This window comes from Notothenia rossii (genome assembly GCF_949606895.1).
Source record: "Notothenia rossii genome assembly, chromosome: 9".
NCBI classification, from domain to species: domain Eukaryota; kingdom Metazoa; phylum Chordata; class Actinopteri; order Perciformes; family Nototheniidae; genus Notothenia; species Notothenia rossii.
The window spans coordinates 7,289,563-7,308,358 of NC_136907.1; the positions used below are offsets into that span (position 1 = coordinate 7,289,563).

General features: G+C 40.3%; 1 protein-coding gene across 2 annotated transcripts; it reads right to left on the reverse strand.

Moving 5' to 3' along the window:
- Positions 1-1,181: 1,181 nt before the first annotated feature.
- Positions 1,182-15,935, reverse strand: gnb2 (guanine nucleotide binding protein (G protein), beta polypeptide 2). Of its 2 annotated transcripts, none has more exons than XM_079647390.1 (10): positions 15,228-15,935; positions 13,436-13,514; positions 13,292-13,330; positions 12,696-12,802; positions 11,532-11,595; positions 10,073-10,235; positions 7,894-7,960; positions 7,608-7,809; positions 3,968-4,184; positions 1,182-2,778 (listed from the first exon to the last, which is right to left on the reverse strand). In XM_079647390.1, exons 2-10 carry the CDS (start codon positions 13,490-13,492, stop codon positions 2,672-2,674), a joined length of 1,023 nt encoding a protein of 340 aa, XP_079503516.1. In that variant the 5' UTR covers positions 13,493-13,514; positions 15,228-15,935; the 3' UTR covers positions 1,182-2,671. The 2 variants fall into 2 exon arrangements, with proteins under 2 accessions (XP_079503516.1, XP_079503517.1); XM_079647391.1 differs by lacking the exon at positions 15,228-15,935 and adding an exon at positions 15,173-15,197.
- Positions 15,936-18,796: the final 2,861 nt, after the last annotated feature.

An 18,796-nucleotide genomic window follows, 5' to 3' on the forward strand; every position in this document is an offset into this window, starting at 1 on the left:
AATTATGAATTGTATTATTATCAATACACAAAACTGCAGCCAGTCCGGACTAAATATGTCCCCTAATCTAAGAGCAAACATCCTGAATCTGAACACATGACAGACGTCTAAAAATGCCAATCCTGTTTTTACCTGCCACAATCTGAGCAGTGGAGACCACACACACACATCATTTACACACACTGTTATGTACATTACATTGATATTATTTTTATTACAATAATTTTGATTTGTTTAATAATATCCATCAGTTATGTTCAGCTTCCTTCCTTGTTTTTAATTACATAATATTGTGATTATTGTTGTACCATCTTGTATGTGCTTTGGCAACACTGTGTTTTTGATATGTTCATGCCAATAAAGATTCATTGTTTTTGAATGTTCTTTACCCAAACTATTAGTCTGTTAAACATTGATTAATGATTTGGCAAAAACCATCAGTGTGACCTTACCACGTTGTCTTTCTGCAATAGAAACTGAGCACAACATATTCCAACTTTGTGTTTTCATGCCTTTTTTACTTGTTTCCCTCGTGGCTTTCAACCTTGCGTTATAAACCAATCATCACTCAAATCCTATTACCTAAAGCTTTTTTTTTTATGTAGGAATTGATGGTCAATAGAATTAATTTAAATCTAATTAAACCTAAGAATATAATTTATAAAAGGCAAAACTTTAATAATTTTTCAAAATGTACAGCAGATGACCACAGATCTTTTGAATTTGAATTAAACATTAAACAACCCGTGACCAGTATTTCTAATAACATAATATGGAACCATCCATGTTTTGTTTTTTGTGGCAATTGGATGAAATAACACCTTAAAACATGAAGAAACTGGTCACATTTGAGTAAAACAGGAAGGTTAATAGGATATTTTTTAATTAATTTAACGACAACATTTCAAATGACCCCTCAAAAAAAAATTGACCATAATATTAAACAAAAATTGTGTTATTGTAAAATAAGAATAACTAACTAAAATTGACAAAATTGACCTATGCTGTAAAATGACCAATTGTATAGTTTCTAAATAGCGTGGGAACCTTTCAGGTCAATGTGTGTGTTGCAAATCCAGTACCAGACATATCATGTGTAGTCATATCAAATGGCCAAACTGTATCTCTTTACATCGAGTTCATCACTTCCACAGTGTGTGAATAAAGAAAACCACGATAACTGGCAGGAGAGGCTATTTATTTATTAATATTATGTACAATTATACCATCGTAAAGTCCAGATAATACATTGACAAAGTCAAAGTATGAATACTGGCTCCTGCTTTATTAAGATGTGTCTTATAATGCTTTTATTTTTTCACCCACCTTTTTTGAATCTCAGATCTTTTTTTTAATGTTAATTTAACTGTATCAATATTCTCTATTAATAATCCTTAAAGTGTATCTGAGGCACACAGGGAGAACATGAATAAAATAAGTGTAAAAAATAAAACAAGAAGAGCAGATGTACTGTGTGTGGGGGGTACGTATCTATAAAAACAGTGACTACATAATGTCTCGAGCCAGATGAAAATAAGAGTTGATATTCTCCTCTTTTTTCAGTGTTGATGGACTCACATGACTCTCTCCTCACTTCCTTCACATTAGTGTCGCAGAGATACATGTGCTACCGAGACAAAAATAGTACAGAAATGTTTTGTCTGAAGTGCATTTTGGACTTCATTGTAAACAAAGACAGAGTTGTCCAATAACGTCTTCTCCCCTGTTTAACTGGAGGAGCAGTGTCTCGCAGGAAAAACTATGTGTGTGTGTGTGTGTGTGTGTGTGTGTGTGTGTGTGTGTGTGTGTGTGTGTGTGTGTGTGTGTGTGTGTGTGTGTGTGTGTGTGTGTGTGTGTGTGTGTGTGTGTGTGTGTGTGTGTGTGTGTGTGTGTATATGAGCATGTTAGACGTGTTAAAAGGCTTCAGGTCATAGTGGCATTTGTGTTTTTTTTTTTATTTAAGCAACTGAAGATTCAACTGTTTTTGTCACATTTTTACATTTTACAGAATACGTGTGTGTGTGTGTGCAGGGGCGCCGCCAGGGATTTTGGGCCCCATGAAAAGATATCACATGGTTACTTAAACATTTTTTTCTTAATGTTCTAAAATAATTTGGGCCCCTGTCTGTCACGGGCCCTTAGAATCGTCCTAACTTTTCACCCCCTTACGGCGCGCGTGTGTGTGTGTGTGTGTGTGTGTGTGTGTGTGTGTGTGTGTGTGTGTGTGTGTGTGTGTGTGTGTGTGTGTGTGTGTGTGTTTGCGTGTGCAGGTCTTTACTTAAATCAGCTGTAGGTAGTGTGCATGTGTTTGTGTGTGTGTGTGTGTGTGTGTGTGTGTGCGTGTGTGTGCGCGTGTGTGTATAAAGTCATACCTAAGTCATATATATTATGTACAGTACAATGTTGCAGTTTGTCTGTTGAATCTTACATACAGTGAATACAGGGTGCAAACTGTGTCCAAAGAAGGGAGGTGTGTGTGTGTGTGTGTGTGTGTGTGTGTGTGTGTGTGTGTGTGTGTGTGTGTGTGTGTGTGTGTGTATGTGTGTGTGTGTGTGTCTGTGTCTGTGTCTGTGTCTGTGTGTGTGTGTGTGTGTGTGTGTGTGTGTGTGTGTGTGTGTGTGTGTGTGTGTGTGTGTGTGTGTGTGTGTGTGTTGCTGTCGGTGTGCACAGCTCAGTTCCAGATCTTGAGGAAGCTGTCCCAGGACCCGGTGCTCACTGCCATACCGTCATCCGTCACACCCAGACAGCTCACACGATTGTCATGGCCGGCCAGGACCCCTGCAGGGGGGACGGGGACAGACAAAAGAACACTTGTTACTCTAAAATGTTTTGCTCTCAAGACTGTGGTGAAACTTTTTTGAACACATAGCGACCTTGTGTTTAGAACTGCGTTAACTTGCAACACATTTTGTTAGAAAACAAGGCTCGAGACGTGTGAATCAACTGCTAGAAAACATTACTGTCACAGCTCCCTTCCTTTGTGTCCTTATAGAGGACATATAACGCTCATTTACGGGTTCATATTAGTAGCCGGAGGGAGCTTTGGGACCATTGACATGCACTAAAACCTATACCACACTACAGGAAAGGGAAAAGCCCAAAAGCATAACAGGGCCTCTTTAATCCCCTTAGACGCCTTTTAAACAGACATTAGTTACGCATTATCGTTCAATTTGATGTGTTTCTCTTACAGTCGTGATACCTTTGTTTGGCTTCGAATGATGATGTTATGCCACTCGTGGTTAATTAAAAAGACAAATCAAATCAAAAGAGGGCACCAGGTGTACTCTTACTTGGTATTTGAGTAAATAATTGCAGGTGAAGGTCAGAAACAGAGTTAGTGTGAATGTGTTACATGTCCCCGTGAAGAGATGTCGTTTGCTCGACATCTTATAAGCCTAGTTTAGACGATTTTAAGAATCAAGTTGCAAAAAGAAACACAGTAAACTAACTTTTGTAAAACTACTAATATTGTTGACGTCTAAACGGAGTGTCTCTACATTTAAAGTTTTACTTTAGAGCAGGGGTGTCTAAACTACGGCCCGTGGGCCAAACGCGGCCCTCGGACCATCTTGAATCGGCCCTCAGAAATTTCAAAAGGTATAATGGAATATGGCCCACAAATTAAACTTGTGCTTGTCTTATATTGTACTTCTTGAATATAAATGTAAACATATATTACACAGTAGTATTCATGTGTTAATAAGACCACTTTTGAAATAAATTCAGTCTATTAAAGTTGGAAACATTTGAACATTTCCTTATTATAATCAATCTGAGCTGATGAGCTGATACCACTCACAAGCATCATTTACCTCCATTTGATTGATTTTGCTAACTTAGAACTGAACCTATGAGGCGATATACCTCCAGTGAGTGGCCCAGCCCTTCGTATATGTTTCTGTATGTGGCCCTCGGTGAAAAAGGTTTGGACACCCCGGATTTAGAGCTACTCTTTGTCACCCACCTGCTCTGTCTCCCTTCATGGCGTCCCAGATGTTGCAGTTAAAGTCGTCGTAACCGGCCAGCAGCAGGCGGCCGGAGCGGGAGAAAGCCACGGAGGTGATGCCGCAGATGATGTTGTCATGGCAATAGAGGCTGAGCTCCTGGTCGGCACGGAGATCGAACAGCCTGCAGGTGGCATCGTCCGAGCCGGTGGCGAAGGCGCTGCCGTTGGGAAAGAACTGAGGAGGAGGAAGAGGAGGAGAAGAAGAAGAAGAATAAGGATAAGAAGCAGGAAGAGAGGAAAAGGCCCAATTCCAAATGGACGCGCCAAGCCCTTTAGCTAGTGCACAGATTTAAATCTTTGTAGTGGTCAAACGGCGGAACTACAACCTCCGTGTCTGCCCGTTACGTCATTGGACCAAGTACTTTATCCTATTGACTTACATTGAGAAAGAGACGTCTGTCGTGTCCCAGCTGATACATTTGTTTTGCCTACTCAACTACAGAGTCTATTAGTACTATTAGGGCCTTGAAGTTGTAAAATGTGCTAAAATCTGTATCCGGAGTTATTTTACCTCTGCTTACATTTGACTGAGCCCGAGAGCAGGAGTTCGAAGGCGGGGCTTGAGGAAAACTCAAGTTCTGTATTGGCCCAGATATGGTACTTTAATGAACAAGGTCCCGCCTCCAACTGTATATCCAGCTCTCTTTATACCCCCATTGTTACAAGTGCTGTTAGAAACTTAAAGATGAAATTGTATTTTCATTTATTTGTGTCTAATCTAGAAAAGTTTGCATTTGATTTCAGGGACCGTCGCAAAAAACCAATCAGCTCGTAAACATCAGATCAAAAAATGAAAATAAGTTTACAAAAAATGAAAATACCACTATAGATTTAGAGTTTTATTACAAATAATATATTAAATAAATCATTTTTTTTGTCCAGGTGATGCTGATTTAACCGTTGTTGTGAAAAGTTACAACATTTCCTGTTTCTGCCGGAGAGAGGGGAGTTCTTCCCAACGCCTCGCCTCAAAGAAGGAGCCTCATCAGCTGTAAGTGTGAGTACAGACAGAGTTTGGGGGAGTGAGTCGGGGGTCCGTTTGGAATTGGGCCTACAGAAATACTCTTAACAAGAGATGACAAGTAGGTAAGTCCTTGTTCTACGATTCTCCTTAGCTACTCGCGTCTCTGCTCTCAGACTGAATCTGATCAATTGGAGAGATTTAAAACCAGCAATATGTTTTATTGTGGATCCTTCCACCTGTCATGTATGGGCTGTAACCTTTGTGGTGCATCCGTCCGGAATCAGATGGAGTCAGGATGTTCAGATATGGTGTTAATTGATAATCTCGTTAATCCTCTGGCGTGCTCCTAGTTTAAATCCCACCCCCCCCCAAAGCTGGAGACAAGACAGCGTGTGACATCACTGCGAGACAAATCCTGGGGCTGCTCTGTTGCTATGAGAGTCAGACGGAGGACAGGAGGGACACTTTAGACCACTAAGGATAACAGGCTTCTAATTTTAGTTAATAGACAGCACAAGGCAGCTTATTTTCTTTTTTTATCTCGTATATATTTAGATATTTAATTGGCTGGATGAAACTATATGTCTTAATATTGTTTTTATTTATTTTCTGTCAATATGGGTTGACCCTTAGTTCGTTTTTCAATCAACTTTGTGGCTAAAAAAAGATTTTTAAATGGCAAATTAAAGACATTTAATAAGTCCAAGGTGATGTTTTTAAATGTGTTGTCAGTCCAAAACTAAAATATATTGTGTTTTAAATTAAATAAAACAGAGAAAAGCAGGAAATCTGAATTGCTGAAAAAAGCACATTTTACCATTTGGACATTAAAGAAAAATATTTTAATGACCAATGTGTTATCAAATAAATTGGGTCAACTATTCATGGTGATTTTTAACACCCCAATTGTTTGATTAAATACTACTTCCCATGATAAGTGAGCTTAACTTAAATAAGATAAGGATAAATAAAAATAGTACGTATTTGGACAGTTTGGCCACAGAGCCACCCGCGTAAAAGAACATTGAGAAAAGCAGGAAATCCTAATATTTCAGAAGCTGAAAACAGCCATTTCTACCATTTGTACTTTTAAAAATACATTAATGACCAACGTGTTATCAAATAAATGGTTTTATTTGCCAGTTGACTTATTGACGGGTCAACTTATCTTTGCAGCTCGAGTAAATCTTTCATATTTTGTACTAAATGTAGCATATCTTTTGATTTATGGTGATTTTAAAGACACCAGTTGTTTGATTAAATACTACTTTGCATGATAAGTGAACTGAACTTATATAAGATAAGGATAAATAATACAAATAGTACGTATTGAGACAGTTTGGCCACAGAGCCACCGTGCCCTTTCACACTCACACAGATGGCGTTGATGTCCGACTCGAGGTGATGTTTTTAAATATGTTGTCAGTCCAAAGCCAAAAGATAATGTGTTTAAATTGAAATAAAACAGAGAAAAGCAGGAAATCCTAATATTTCAGAAGCTGAAAACTGACATTTCTACCATTTGAATACATAAATACATACATTTATTTAATTTTGCATTAAATGTAGCATATCTTTTGATGTATGGTGATTTTGAAGACCCCAATTGTTTGATTAAATACTACTTCCCATGATAAGTAAATAGGATAAATAATAAAAATGGTACGTATTTAGACAGTTTACCGTTTTTACGGTTACGTACCGCAGCATCCGGACTAAAACCAGCACACTTATGGCGCACTTACACTGCAGGCCTCGCTCGGCCTCGCTCGGTTTGGTTAGGCCTTATTAGACCCGGCTCACTTTAATGCTGCGCTCACATTACAGTTTAGGAACTGGAGTAGTTACTATAGTAACGCAGTGTAGGCGGGGCGATCAGCTTTTTGGCGGGCGGAGCGACGCTGCATACAACTGCCGTGACGTCAACTTCAATGCGACACAACTCACAAAACACACAACAACAATGGAGGATGTGGAAGCCATCGTGTCCTTGCTTCTTGGTATGTGGTTTTCTCTTCTTAGGTTCACTGTTTTCAAAAATGCTGCAAGCGTCCCTTAATATATGCGACACTAGGGATTAAGTCGCGCGAGAATTGTGACGATTCTCTCTGACCAATCAGCAGTCGTCACTAGTTTAGCATATTCCGCCCGGTTGTTGGCCCCGCTTGTTGGCTTCGATAGAACCACGATTTAGTCGGGCCAGAAAAAAGGTGAAAAAGTAGCCCCGGGCCAAAACTAGGCCAAGTGGAAGCGCAACCAAAAACAGGCCCCGCACGGCTCGGCACGCTTAAAGCGAGCTCCGCGCTGCAGTGTGAATGCACCATTAGGGACAGTTTCATCCCACAGGCCATAAGACTGATAAACACCTGCACTTTTGAAAGAACATCCATGACATTCATCTGTTTGCAACTTATATCAATATTCCAATTACTGCATATAGACTATTCTGCAATGTTTCTATTATATTCTATTTGATTTGATTTACTATTATCTGTTGTATTGTGTTGCATTGTGGGAGGAGCCTGTGACCTAATGATCATTGATATATCTACACTGTAGCTATGAACACATGAACATAAAAGCTTTGAATCTTGATTAAAGTTTGTAGTTTGGCCACTGCCCTTCCACACTCACACAGATGGCGTTGATGTCCGACTCGTGGCCCGTGAAGGTCTGCCGGCACATGCTGTCTCTGATGTCCCACAGTTTGACCGAGGCGTCGCAGGCTCCGGACACGAAGGTGCGCAGGTCGGGCGACAGAGACAGACTCATGACGTCTCCACTGTGGCCCGAGAACACTGTGGTCTGCTGACTCGTCTCGATGTCCCACAGTGCACTGGGGCAGAGAGAGGGCAGAGAGTTAGACACTGAGCAGAGTGGAAGAACATATGTATTTGCGTTTTAAATCTCTGTGGCTCACCAGGTGGTGTCTCCTGAACTCGTGATGATTTGATTGTCATCGATGAAACGGCAACATGACAGGTAACCTGAGAGAACAGAGGACAGGCGTCAGGGGGAGTTTTGGGGGTTTTCCCTTTCCTGTAGTTTGTTATTTAGGTTGTTGTGCATGTAAATGGTCTGGAACGCCTCCATTGGACTCCTTTGTTAACTGTTTACTTCTGTTCTATCTAACCCTCGTGCTTCTATTAGCTATAGAGAAGCAAAGTCCCTCCTTCTCCGGGGGAGCTCCATGGGACCTTATTTTGGAAAAATCATGTATTGAAGTCAATGGAGAGAGAAAGATTATCTTTTGATCCCGTTTGAATTGTGCAACGAATTACACATATGATGTTTGTCAATTTAAAAGATAATTTTGCAAGTCAAAAAAATTAAAATGTGTCGTAAAACTGTGAAGTAACAATTTTTTTTTGTGTGAAGCGCTCAATGAACTACAACTCTGGTCTTGCATACGTCACCAACACCAAGATGGCCGTCACGTTAGCACATTTCACCTCTTCCTTTCAGAATGAAGTGAAAAGTATTAAAAGAGGTGAAAATCACTACAAGTCTGGGCATGTTGAGAGCTGTACATACACAAAAGGGGAGTTAGTCGGTTCCGTAAGAGCCAGCATGCGGGACCGGCTTTACAAGGTTTTGGTAACACGAGTGCAATGTGTAACGTTAATGTACGCGACTCTGGGATTTGTAGTCTTTCTAGTTGCGTATTTTTCATAGTCTTATATTTCAACAGTTTTAAGACTAACTGTGACTTTTTTGACATGGAAATGATTTGTTAAGATTGACAAACATCATATGTGTAATTCATGGCACAATTCAAACGGGATCGAAAGATACGTTTTCTCTCTCCATTGACTTCAATACATAATTTTTCAGAAATAAGGTCCCATGGGGCGGAAGTAGATGGGCGTGACTTCGCCTCTCTATAGCTCCCACACATTGTACCTGATAGACTAAGGGGCGGGACATCTCTAAGCAATTGACCAATCACAACAGAGCCGGCCAGCTAACCAATCAGAGCAGACTGGGCTCTGGTTTCAGACAGAGGGTGAAAAGAGGTGCTGCAGCAGTATGAGAAAAATAAAGAGCTTTCTGAACATTAAAGCAAGGAGACATGTCCCAGTAGAGACACTACATACTGATGTGAACCTGAACCCTAACATAATGTCCTCTTTAAGGGTAGTTGATAGTTGAGTGGAAGCTACTGTAATACAATAACCATGAAATAGGAATATTATGTAACAGTACACTGATTGTACAAAACATTAGGGGGAAAAGTGAATGTCATTTCCTGCATTTATATCAAACCATCAAATTATTTATTTATGATGGAGTTGGTTATTGAGCTTTCTGTTTTGTTGATCTTGACACCTGATACTTCATGACAATAACACAGTCTTTCCCTCAAAGAGCACGGTCGTTCGAAGAATATGAGCACCAAGAGAATCTGTTTCATTGGTCTTTATTGTTGCTGGTCGTTTTTTAATAGCATATTATATATAATTCCCATAGTTGTAAAACATTGGCCTCTTTTCATGATGCATTAATCACTATTTTAATCAAATGTAATGTTAATATAATTGCTCTTAGAAATACATTTTAACACTAAAGCATGCACAAAAAGGCAATGTGTGACCCGTAGTTATAACGTATTATACAACTTGAATCTTAAATGCTTTATGATTACTGTTATAACACAGTAAGAGAACATATGAGTGCTACTTACTATAATTATACAGTGCTATAAGCAGATTACAAGTCATTTTAAGTATGTGCATACTGTATAATGGACTTAGAAAGTGTTACATATTTTTAAAACCTTTCAAATTCTGTACAAATAAGTCATTGCAGCCTCATCTACATATAAAGCCACTACCTATTTTGTGAATGACGTTCAGCAGCTACAGTGTCACAGCGGAGTCTCTCAGACGGGAGTTGATGTCTCAGCTCATTAAGATGCCGCTGCCCTGTGATTAATTAACCATGTAAATTAAATCTTCATTGTTTAGGGGTTTTGGGAGCGGAGCTTTCCCACGAGGCCGAGGCACTGCTGCTCGCTCTCCTGAAACATCGCGTCAGTTCGACTCACAGGGAGGGTTGAACTCCAGGAGAAGTGGGTTTTAGAGCGCCATGTTTCTCACCTGTGTGGCCAGGTAGCTCCCTGCTGACCCTCACGTTGCCCTCGCGAGTCTTCAGGCAGTAGATGGAGCAGATGTTGTCCAGGCCTCCGCAGGCCACGTAGTTCCCAGAGGGGGCGTACGCACAGGTCATCACCCAGGAGGAGCGCAAAGGGATTGCGTGTATCTAAGGAGGCATTAATACACGTTTAACTAGTCAAAACGTAAAGGTCCCCTATTATACTGTTTTTCATCAATATATTATAGGTCTCAGATATATACAAAACATGTCTCTGAAGTGTTTGGCTCCAAACACCAAACAGATCATTGCAGCATCCCATAATCCCCTCTGTTTCAGCCCTGTTTCCAAAGTGCTGATTCTCTGATTGTTACTTTAGATGAAAATAAGGAGCCCCTCCCCACGCCCCTCTGAGAGAGATTTGGTTACAAAGAACACAAAAGGCGTGTTCACACCAAGTACTTTTCCCCGGAACTTTTATTTCCTGGAATTATCTAGTAAATCGCGTTCACACCGGAATATGTCCCTGAGGGAGGATTAGGCAAATGAAGCCGCTGACGTCACTTCTTCTTCTTCTGCTTTTGGTTTACTGGCTTTGGGACTCCCAGCAGCTTCTACTGAAGCCTTCCGAGTAAATCGCCAGAAGCGCCGACACCTCCTCATCTCCACCGCTCCCATGTTTTCTTGTGTGTTCCCATAACTGTTGGTGCGCTGGGCTAATGCTAATGTTAATAATGCGAGCAAATAAAATGGCGGCATCACAAAACTTTTCTGAGTTTTACGGGGCGTGGTTTACAATTCGCCCAGCCAAACAGAAATTGGAACCTTTTTCTCCCCAGGAAAATCCCTGCTCTTTAGCAGGGACAAAAAAGGGGTGAAAAGGTTCCCAAAAAAAGGTTCTAGTTCCAGATTTTTTTGGTGTGAACGCAAAATCCCAGGAACTATCGGAACTATTCCTGGGAAAAGTACTCCAGTGTGAAAGCGCCTAATGGTGCTCTAGGAGGAGATTCAGGTGATAAGAGGGGGGTAACCTTGGTTGGTGATTGGCTAATGGTTACACAAGCTAAAAAATCGTTATGACATCATAAAGTGGCCAAAATCGGATCAGCTCATTTTCAGACAGGTTTTTATAGAAATGGATCAGAACAAAAAGTGAGAGAATCTTTGTTCCTGAAACTTTCAGAGTCTCTTTACACAGAGGGGACACATGTTGATGTAGAAGAGACATGAAGAAGAGGATTCTGCATAATACGTCGCCTTTAATAAGAGCATAGGTTTTGTTAACATTGAAAACACAATATCCCTTGTAAATTAAATGCAAGAATATGTCAGCATCGGTTACAAAATGAGTAAACCGCACTCCTAAGAGAGAAGGACTTTACTCCACTTTGATTTCCAGTTGGAACGGAGGCCGAGTGTGATTATTTATCCAGCCGATAAGCAGAATAAGTCAGCTGACTTTACCTTGTTAGTGGTGTAGCTGTCCCACACGATCAGTTTTCCATCTTGAGAGGCACTAACCAGAAGCCTGTGGAGAGCAAACATACCTTATCTGTCAATGGACATATAACATTGTTGACTCTCAGTTAAAACACCTGTCTTCCACATTGACAAGTCCACTAGTACAGCCAAAATGTAGAAAGATGGAAAGGTTTACCGTATGTATTTCAGCACCGATCATGGGCAGGTTAGCCTCTTTTTGTGTGTGTTTGTGGCCTTTGTGGTTGTTTCCTTTGGCTGTCTTTGCAGCTGTTCTCTTTTTATATTTTTTTGTAGTTTCTTTTAGGTCATTTTGATTCTCTTCCCGGTTGGTACATGTCTCTCTCTCAAGACATTGTGTGGGTAAAGGCCACACAATGCCTAACAACAGCTTTTGTGTTATCTTAAAGGTAGGGTAGGTAATTTTGCAGAAACCAGCTCGAGTGCGCTAGAATTTGAAAATACACAGCCGGAAAACATCTGCCACTTCCTTACAGAGCCCCTCCTCCAACACACACGAACACGCACATGACCAATGAGGACACGAGATAAGTTTGCGCACAGATGGAAGGCTGACAGGCAGGTAGGCCATCCAGTTACTTTAGCCGGGCCGGCTAAAATGATTGGTCGTGCTTTTTACAGCACCACGGCTTCCACAGATGACATTTTTGTATGGATTTTTTTTCAACGCACTTCAGATATTCATTGCTATCGGGATGTTAAGAGCATTCCATGGAATATAACAAAAAGTGTATCTCGAGCCGGTTTCTCAAACTTACCTACCCCACCTTTAAGTGTAGTGTATAGTACTGAACCTAAAACTGCTACAAACATGTTAAAAAACCATCACTTGGAGCTAAATGCTAATATTATCTGTCTAATGATAATTCCAAAATGCTGAATCAGGTGTAATGTTTACCATTTCCACCATTCAGTATGTGTTAGCATGCTAACATTAGCTAATTAGCACAAAGAACAGTGTGAACAGGCAAAGACTTAGCTTAGATTTAGCTTAGACTAACACTTTTAGGCACAGCTAGTTTAGGCTACAGTTCAGTAAGGTTATTAAATGAAGTATTGTTTCTCTGTTGTATATTTAAATGTATTATAAACGTATAGTTGAACATGTTCTGTATAGTATGGACTTACTTTGAGTCAGTGCCCCAGTGCATGGCATAGATCTTAGCGAGATGGCCTCGGAGGGTGCGCCTCGTCCGCATCTGGATCCGCCCCACAGGATCCAGACCAGCAGTTATCTGGGTTAGAGAGCAGAGGTTAATCAAACAATTACACCGTCACCCTCTATCCTTTTTTAATTGATAATTGAGTTCCAAGGTCCAGAGTGAAACTTGGGATTCTAACAAAATGGTGAAAACCTGAGGACAAAACCCCGCACAGGGACATCAAGAAAGTCATACCAAGTTAGATGATATGAATGCATAGAAATGTAAAAACGAATGTTATAAATGAATGGTTAAACCTCATGTTACTCTGGTGATATTGTGGGTGGGAGCCGGTATAAATAACAAGAACTCATCATGTATTTTTTACAAATTGTGCATGCCAAATTCAATAGCGTACAATTTTTTTAACCTTCAAGGTCTTTAAAACCAAATGTAGTTTTACCTTTGGTTTAAGGTATCATGTTTCCATACTAATGGTCACCAAACCAATGGTTATCACTCAAATCAAGCTTCCCTTAAACATGTATAGATATTCATGATAGCTGGATCATTTGCACTTACCTGTGTCAGGGTTGAGTCTCCACATGCTTTCCTGGCATCCTAAAAGACAAGGGATCATAGGATGAAACAAATACATTTCAAACCATGTGAATATATCAGCATTATCTATACTAACATTAAAAACTGTAAAAACATTTGACTTACTCGTATCTGGTTCCTAAGCTGCTCAGCCTCCTGGCGAAGTTGCTCCAACTCACTCATCTTGGATTTTTCAAGCTGTCACCTGTTAGTGGGAAGAGTTCAAATATCAGACTCTGATATACATCGAGCATAATCTCGGAATTAATACAAATAACTGCAGATGTATAAGTGAGGCCAATTTCGGATTAGCATAGTTTCATACTGCCATAATCCCGTAATCCACGAGTCCACTTTCATCAAAAATTAATCAATTAAGTAAAATAAATGACTTAAAATACAGTCTGCCATTGATTTGAGATTAAAAAACAAAACAATTAGATATAAAAAATGCATTTTAATCTCTGAGGTTTACTGGACCCACACAGTGAGAAAAAACCTTGTAATCTGTTTACGGCTGTGCAACCATGTCTAGTTAAACTGGGGAGAATAATCTGTAATGACTAAGCTGCTATCGAGCAGCCAGCATCGCTACCAGGCAGCAGAAACTGAGCGAACACTCCCTTTGAGGCTGAGGGAGAGCGTAACACTATACAGGTCGTGTGTCAAGTCAGAACTTGTGCTAATGCTGGACACACTCATCTTCATCTCATCTGAACGCTGTGGTTTCTTACAAATGAACATGGCAGGAGATGTTTCATTTAGCTACGGGCCAACTGAGGTCATGCAAATACTGTACATCACATCCAATATGAAGTCAGCATATCCTGTTCCTGATATGAGCACAGTTACTCATTCAAAGAGGGAGCCTCTATTTGCATTTGTGCAGCAATTCAAATCCTCAGCAAACATGCATACAGTGCACAGCGAAAAGGAAGAGCAATTAGCTACAGTAGGTCACTGTTCCCTGGAGGGACCTGCGACCAGATGGATCACACGGCACTAATGGACGCCAAAAGGGGTGCATCATGGGTCTCAGTCTCCTGGCACAGCTGCTCATTTAGCCAATGAGGAGGAGAAAGGCTGAGGGGGGGTGATGATGCATCAGAGGATCAGGCCTGGATGGGTCCAGCCAGATGCTCGATGGCATGTTTTTGTCGCCTGCGAGCATCGACTGGAGGGCGAGCAGATTTGTGCTGAAGTCATGCCAATGGTAGAAAAAGACACACATCATATAGACTCCACCTGCACTGATGCATGGCCGAGTAGCTGAGCATACATGATGATGCTGATGAGGGGGGGTTAGAATAAAGCTGTGATTACAGAGTCCTGGCCTTTAAAGAGCATATTTTATAACACAAGGATAGAAAGAACATGATGCCACATTGTGACTGGCCCCACCCCTTCAAGATGCACATCTGATGTGGAGCTACACCACCATGGCATTGCCTCCATCTGCAGCTGGAGGAGATGCAGAGCCCACACATCACTGTATGTTAGAGTAAATGTTAATGTCAAGAGAAACGGTGCAGATCCCAGGTTAACACATGCAGGCCTGGGAGCTCCGCACGGAAATAAAACCGCAGTAAAAGAAAGAAGCCTCGATCCAAATATATATCAATAAATATATATAGGATGTGCTCCATAACGATGTTCATTTCACCGTCTGCAGCATTAACACTCGTCCTAGTGTATTTAAATAGGAGGACAGGCCCCGTGAATGCATGCTACATCACATATTGATCAGGGAAGGCCTTGGCCACATCTTGTTTCAGATGCTCAGCTCCTAAAATGCGGATGTAGCTAAATTAATTTAGTCGAAATGATGCCACGAATAGGCACATCATCACCCAGCCATCTTACCCTCAATAGGCCGGCCTACATCAGCCTGTCACAGCGTTTCATAATGGGTGGCTACCTGTTAATTCTCCCGATGATTTGCTGCTTTTTCCCCCTCTGCCGTTACAAAAAAAACCGAAGGCAGCGTCCCCACAAAAAAAAAATCCGCTGGAGGATTTAGTCTTTTCTGCTCATTAAAAAAAATGAGATCCACTTAAAGCTCCGTGTGTCACGATTAGGCTATTTCCAAATCCTTCAGCGAACAGGCAAACGCAGGAGGGCTACACACATTTCCATTTCTCTGCTGTGGTGGAGCCTGCTGAAAAAAGATGAAATCTGCTGCTGTGTTGCCGTTTCCTCCTCGAAAAGGTTTTTTTTTTTTCACGCCCGATCAGTTAACAAACACATCTTTGTCCAAATGCGACGTAAACAAACACAATTGAGCAGCTCGGTCCCCTGGCCCGCATCAAGCACTGTCCATTAAATACTATTCAGTCCGTTTTACTCCGATTCTGCTTCTTGTGACGTTATCCTCGTTTCCTTCCTCTCTTTGGTTTCCTCCTCCCTCTGCCGACACTTCATCAGGACAACCGCCTCCGAGCCTACAATGAATTACTGAGGGAAGATCTGCCTCACATAGGAGAATAACAGCATTAGAAAAGGATAATGGATGCAAGAAACCATCCCATCAGAAGATCTACTGCATGTATTTTCTGTCAGTAATGAGAGGCATGTCGGTCAGAGATCCACACGGTTCCTGTTTTCTCTCCTCTGAATATCATCATTCAGAAACAGGCAGATCACGCGGTGGGCGATTGCAAAAAAAGGGTTCTCAAATCAGGGCATGAAGCATGTTTCAACCACACCCATCTATTAACAGTGGTGTAGAGTAACTAAGTAGATGTACTCAAGTACTGTACTTAGGTACCATTTTTAGATACTCGTACTTTACTTGAGTATTTCCATTTTATGCTATTTCTAATCCACTACAATTCAGAGGTAAATGGTGTACTTTTACTCCACTACTTACTTTATTTAATACCTTTAGTTGCTTTACAGATTAGGATGATAATGATGTGAAATATAACCAAGTGTTAAATCAGACTTTAGTTCCACCTGGAGTAAATTCACAAGCTACCCTGCAGTAGCCTATACAAAGTCATTAAAACTAGCTGCACCTTTACCAGCTTTGATAACACTTTAATGATGAATAATTGTAAAACATATATTATTCTGAAATAGACCAATCTGCAGAATGAGGTACTTTAAGTATATTTTGATGCTAATAGCTTAGTACTTTAACATTTTGAATGCAGGTGTTTAACTTGTAACAGAGTATACCTACACCCTGGTACTTCTACTACTCAAGTACAAGATCTGAGTGCTTCTCCCATCTCTGGTATCCTCTTCACTTTACAGAATAGAATATATTCAACACTATGGTTACTGCACAGAGTACAAGTACTAAGACAACGACAGGCAGTAAGCATCTAAACAGAAGGGTGAAAGAAGCAGTAAAGTGCAGTGTTATTCATAGTATAATATAGTACATACGATAGATATAAAGAGTAGTATTTACAGAATGAACAGTACGTATAAAACACAGTAGTATAGAAATTGAATACACTATAGAGCAGGTATAAATATTTAAACAATTATTGACGCGTTTAAATACTATGAATACATATGAGTAAGCTTTAGAAGATATAGTTCAATTGGCCTACATCCGGCTTTTCCAGTGATTTTGGAGGTCAAATGAACAAGAGAGCAGAGCATGAACAGGTGACCTGATGTTTGGATCAGGTGACATCTTGCACTTTCTCTACTGTGTACTGAAACTGATTCCCTCAGTGAGTCTGGAGCCTTGGGGAGATTTATAGATGGGAAGTAATGCATATTAAATTAATTGGATTGGATGTAATTCAGAAATTCACCCAATATTACTGTTATTCTGTTGATCTCTATATCTCTCCATATCTTTATCTATCTATCTATCTATTTATCTCTCTCTCTCTCTCTATCTATCTCTCTCTCTCTCTCTATCTATCTATCTATCCATCTATCTGTCTGTAAATCTCACTTTGTTATTGTAAAATGTTCTAAACAAAAAATTCAAATCTAATATTTATTGTGTTAAGTTGCAACAGTCAAGATAGTAGACAGGCACGTTATTAACCTGACACTGTATTTCTCTATGCAAATGTTTGGGCCCAGAGTATATTGCACTTTTGCATGACAGCATTGGCCTTATAGCGTTACAGAGTAATGGAAACCATTTGCCTCAGAGCTTGCAAAGTAAAATTGTGGAGATGCTAACCAACAATTGGTAAACGGATAAGTAAATAGAACCTGCCCTCCTTAACCTCACACATTAATATCATACAATCCCTATATCATGCCCTTGTTTATGATTTAGTTCTGTGTGTTTTCCTGGAGCAGAATGGATGCAGGCTTACATTGTTTGCACATAAAACAACATTTCCCACATTTTACCATTGTACACTATCATGCGTACCACTGTATACCATAGTAGTACCATGGTAACTCAGAAATTGGTAAATTCTGCAGTACTTCAGATCGTATTACCATTGGATGTTATATTATGTTTCAATTCAACATGTTAAATTATACAAATAAATCAAGTTAGTATTCTTCATTTGTCTCAGTCCAGTATTTTATTTGATGTACAATTGCATTCTACAGTATCTACTGTTACACGTACAAGTACCATGGTATTTTTGACAATGCTATGGTATTTATAAAACATTTTAGTAGTATCATGGTGCATATGGCATATTTGATAGGACCACGGTATATTTGACAGTACCATGGTGTATCCACAGTATATTTGATAGGTCCTGTTCCATAGCACATACTGTTTCATGATGTGGTGGATCATCAATAGATCAATCAAAGTCTATTTATATAGCCCAACATGTCACACCGTACAAGGAAACCCTCCCAAAGACAGATCACAGTTAATGGGTGAAAATTGAAGAAACCTTGGAGGGAGCAACAGAGGAGGATCCCTCTCCCAGGACGGACAGACGTGCAATAGATGTTGTGTGTACATTAAAAAGATAACACATTTACAACATAGGTAGTCCAAATGCTTGACAATGCAAGTGTCTTTAAATAAGAAGAAGACGAATCCAGTTGGATGTCAACAAAGAAGTAGTAAGGTTAGGTGAGCATCAGACAGAACCACAGCAACAGGCAAGTCATTTACCATAGTTCATACCATGATGTGTATGGTACTATCAAAACTACAGAGGTACTTGTTCCATGTAACATTTCTTATGGATGTAACCCTCACTTGTCATCTCAGGTCCTGTTATATTGTGATCCTCTTCCTATGGACGTCATCTCTCGTCAGTAGTGCCCCCTGCTGTGAAGAAGAGCCATTACAGTCAGCCCACAGTATTTCAACGCCTTGATGCTCACATACAGTTGGTGTACATGTTTTTTCTAAGTGCGCACATCAGACTTAACAACTTGTAAAACCACTTAATGAGCACTTATTGGAAGTCATCAATACATTTGTGATGTGACCATTTATTTAAACATAATGGGCGTGGTTATTTCAAACAAGCAGTACCAGTTGATGTTTTTGCCCTCCCCTTTTGGCAGTCACATGGTTCAGCTTCT

Excerpts from the sequence above, each read along its gene's own strand:
- gnb2 (XM_079647390.1), bottom strand. The coding sequence starts at position 13,492 with ATGAGTGAGTTGGAGCAACTTCGCCAGGAGGCTGAGCAGCTTAGGAAC. Across the intron at positions 13,331-13,435 it reads AGCTTAGGAACCAGATACGA|GATGCCAGGAAAGCATGTGG; the intron begins GTAAGTCAAATG and ends CTTGTCTTTTAG. Across the intron at positions 12,803-13,291 it reads GAGACTCAACCCTGACACAG|ATAACTGCTGGTCTGGATCC; the intron begins GTAAGTGCAAAT and ends TCTCTAACCCAG.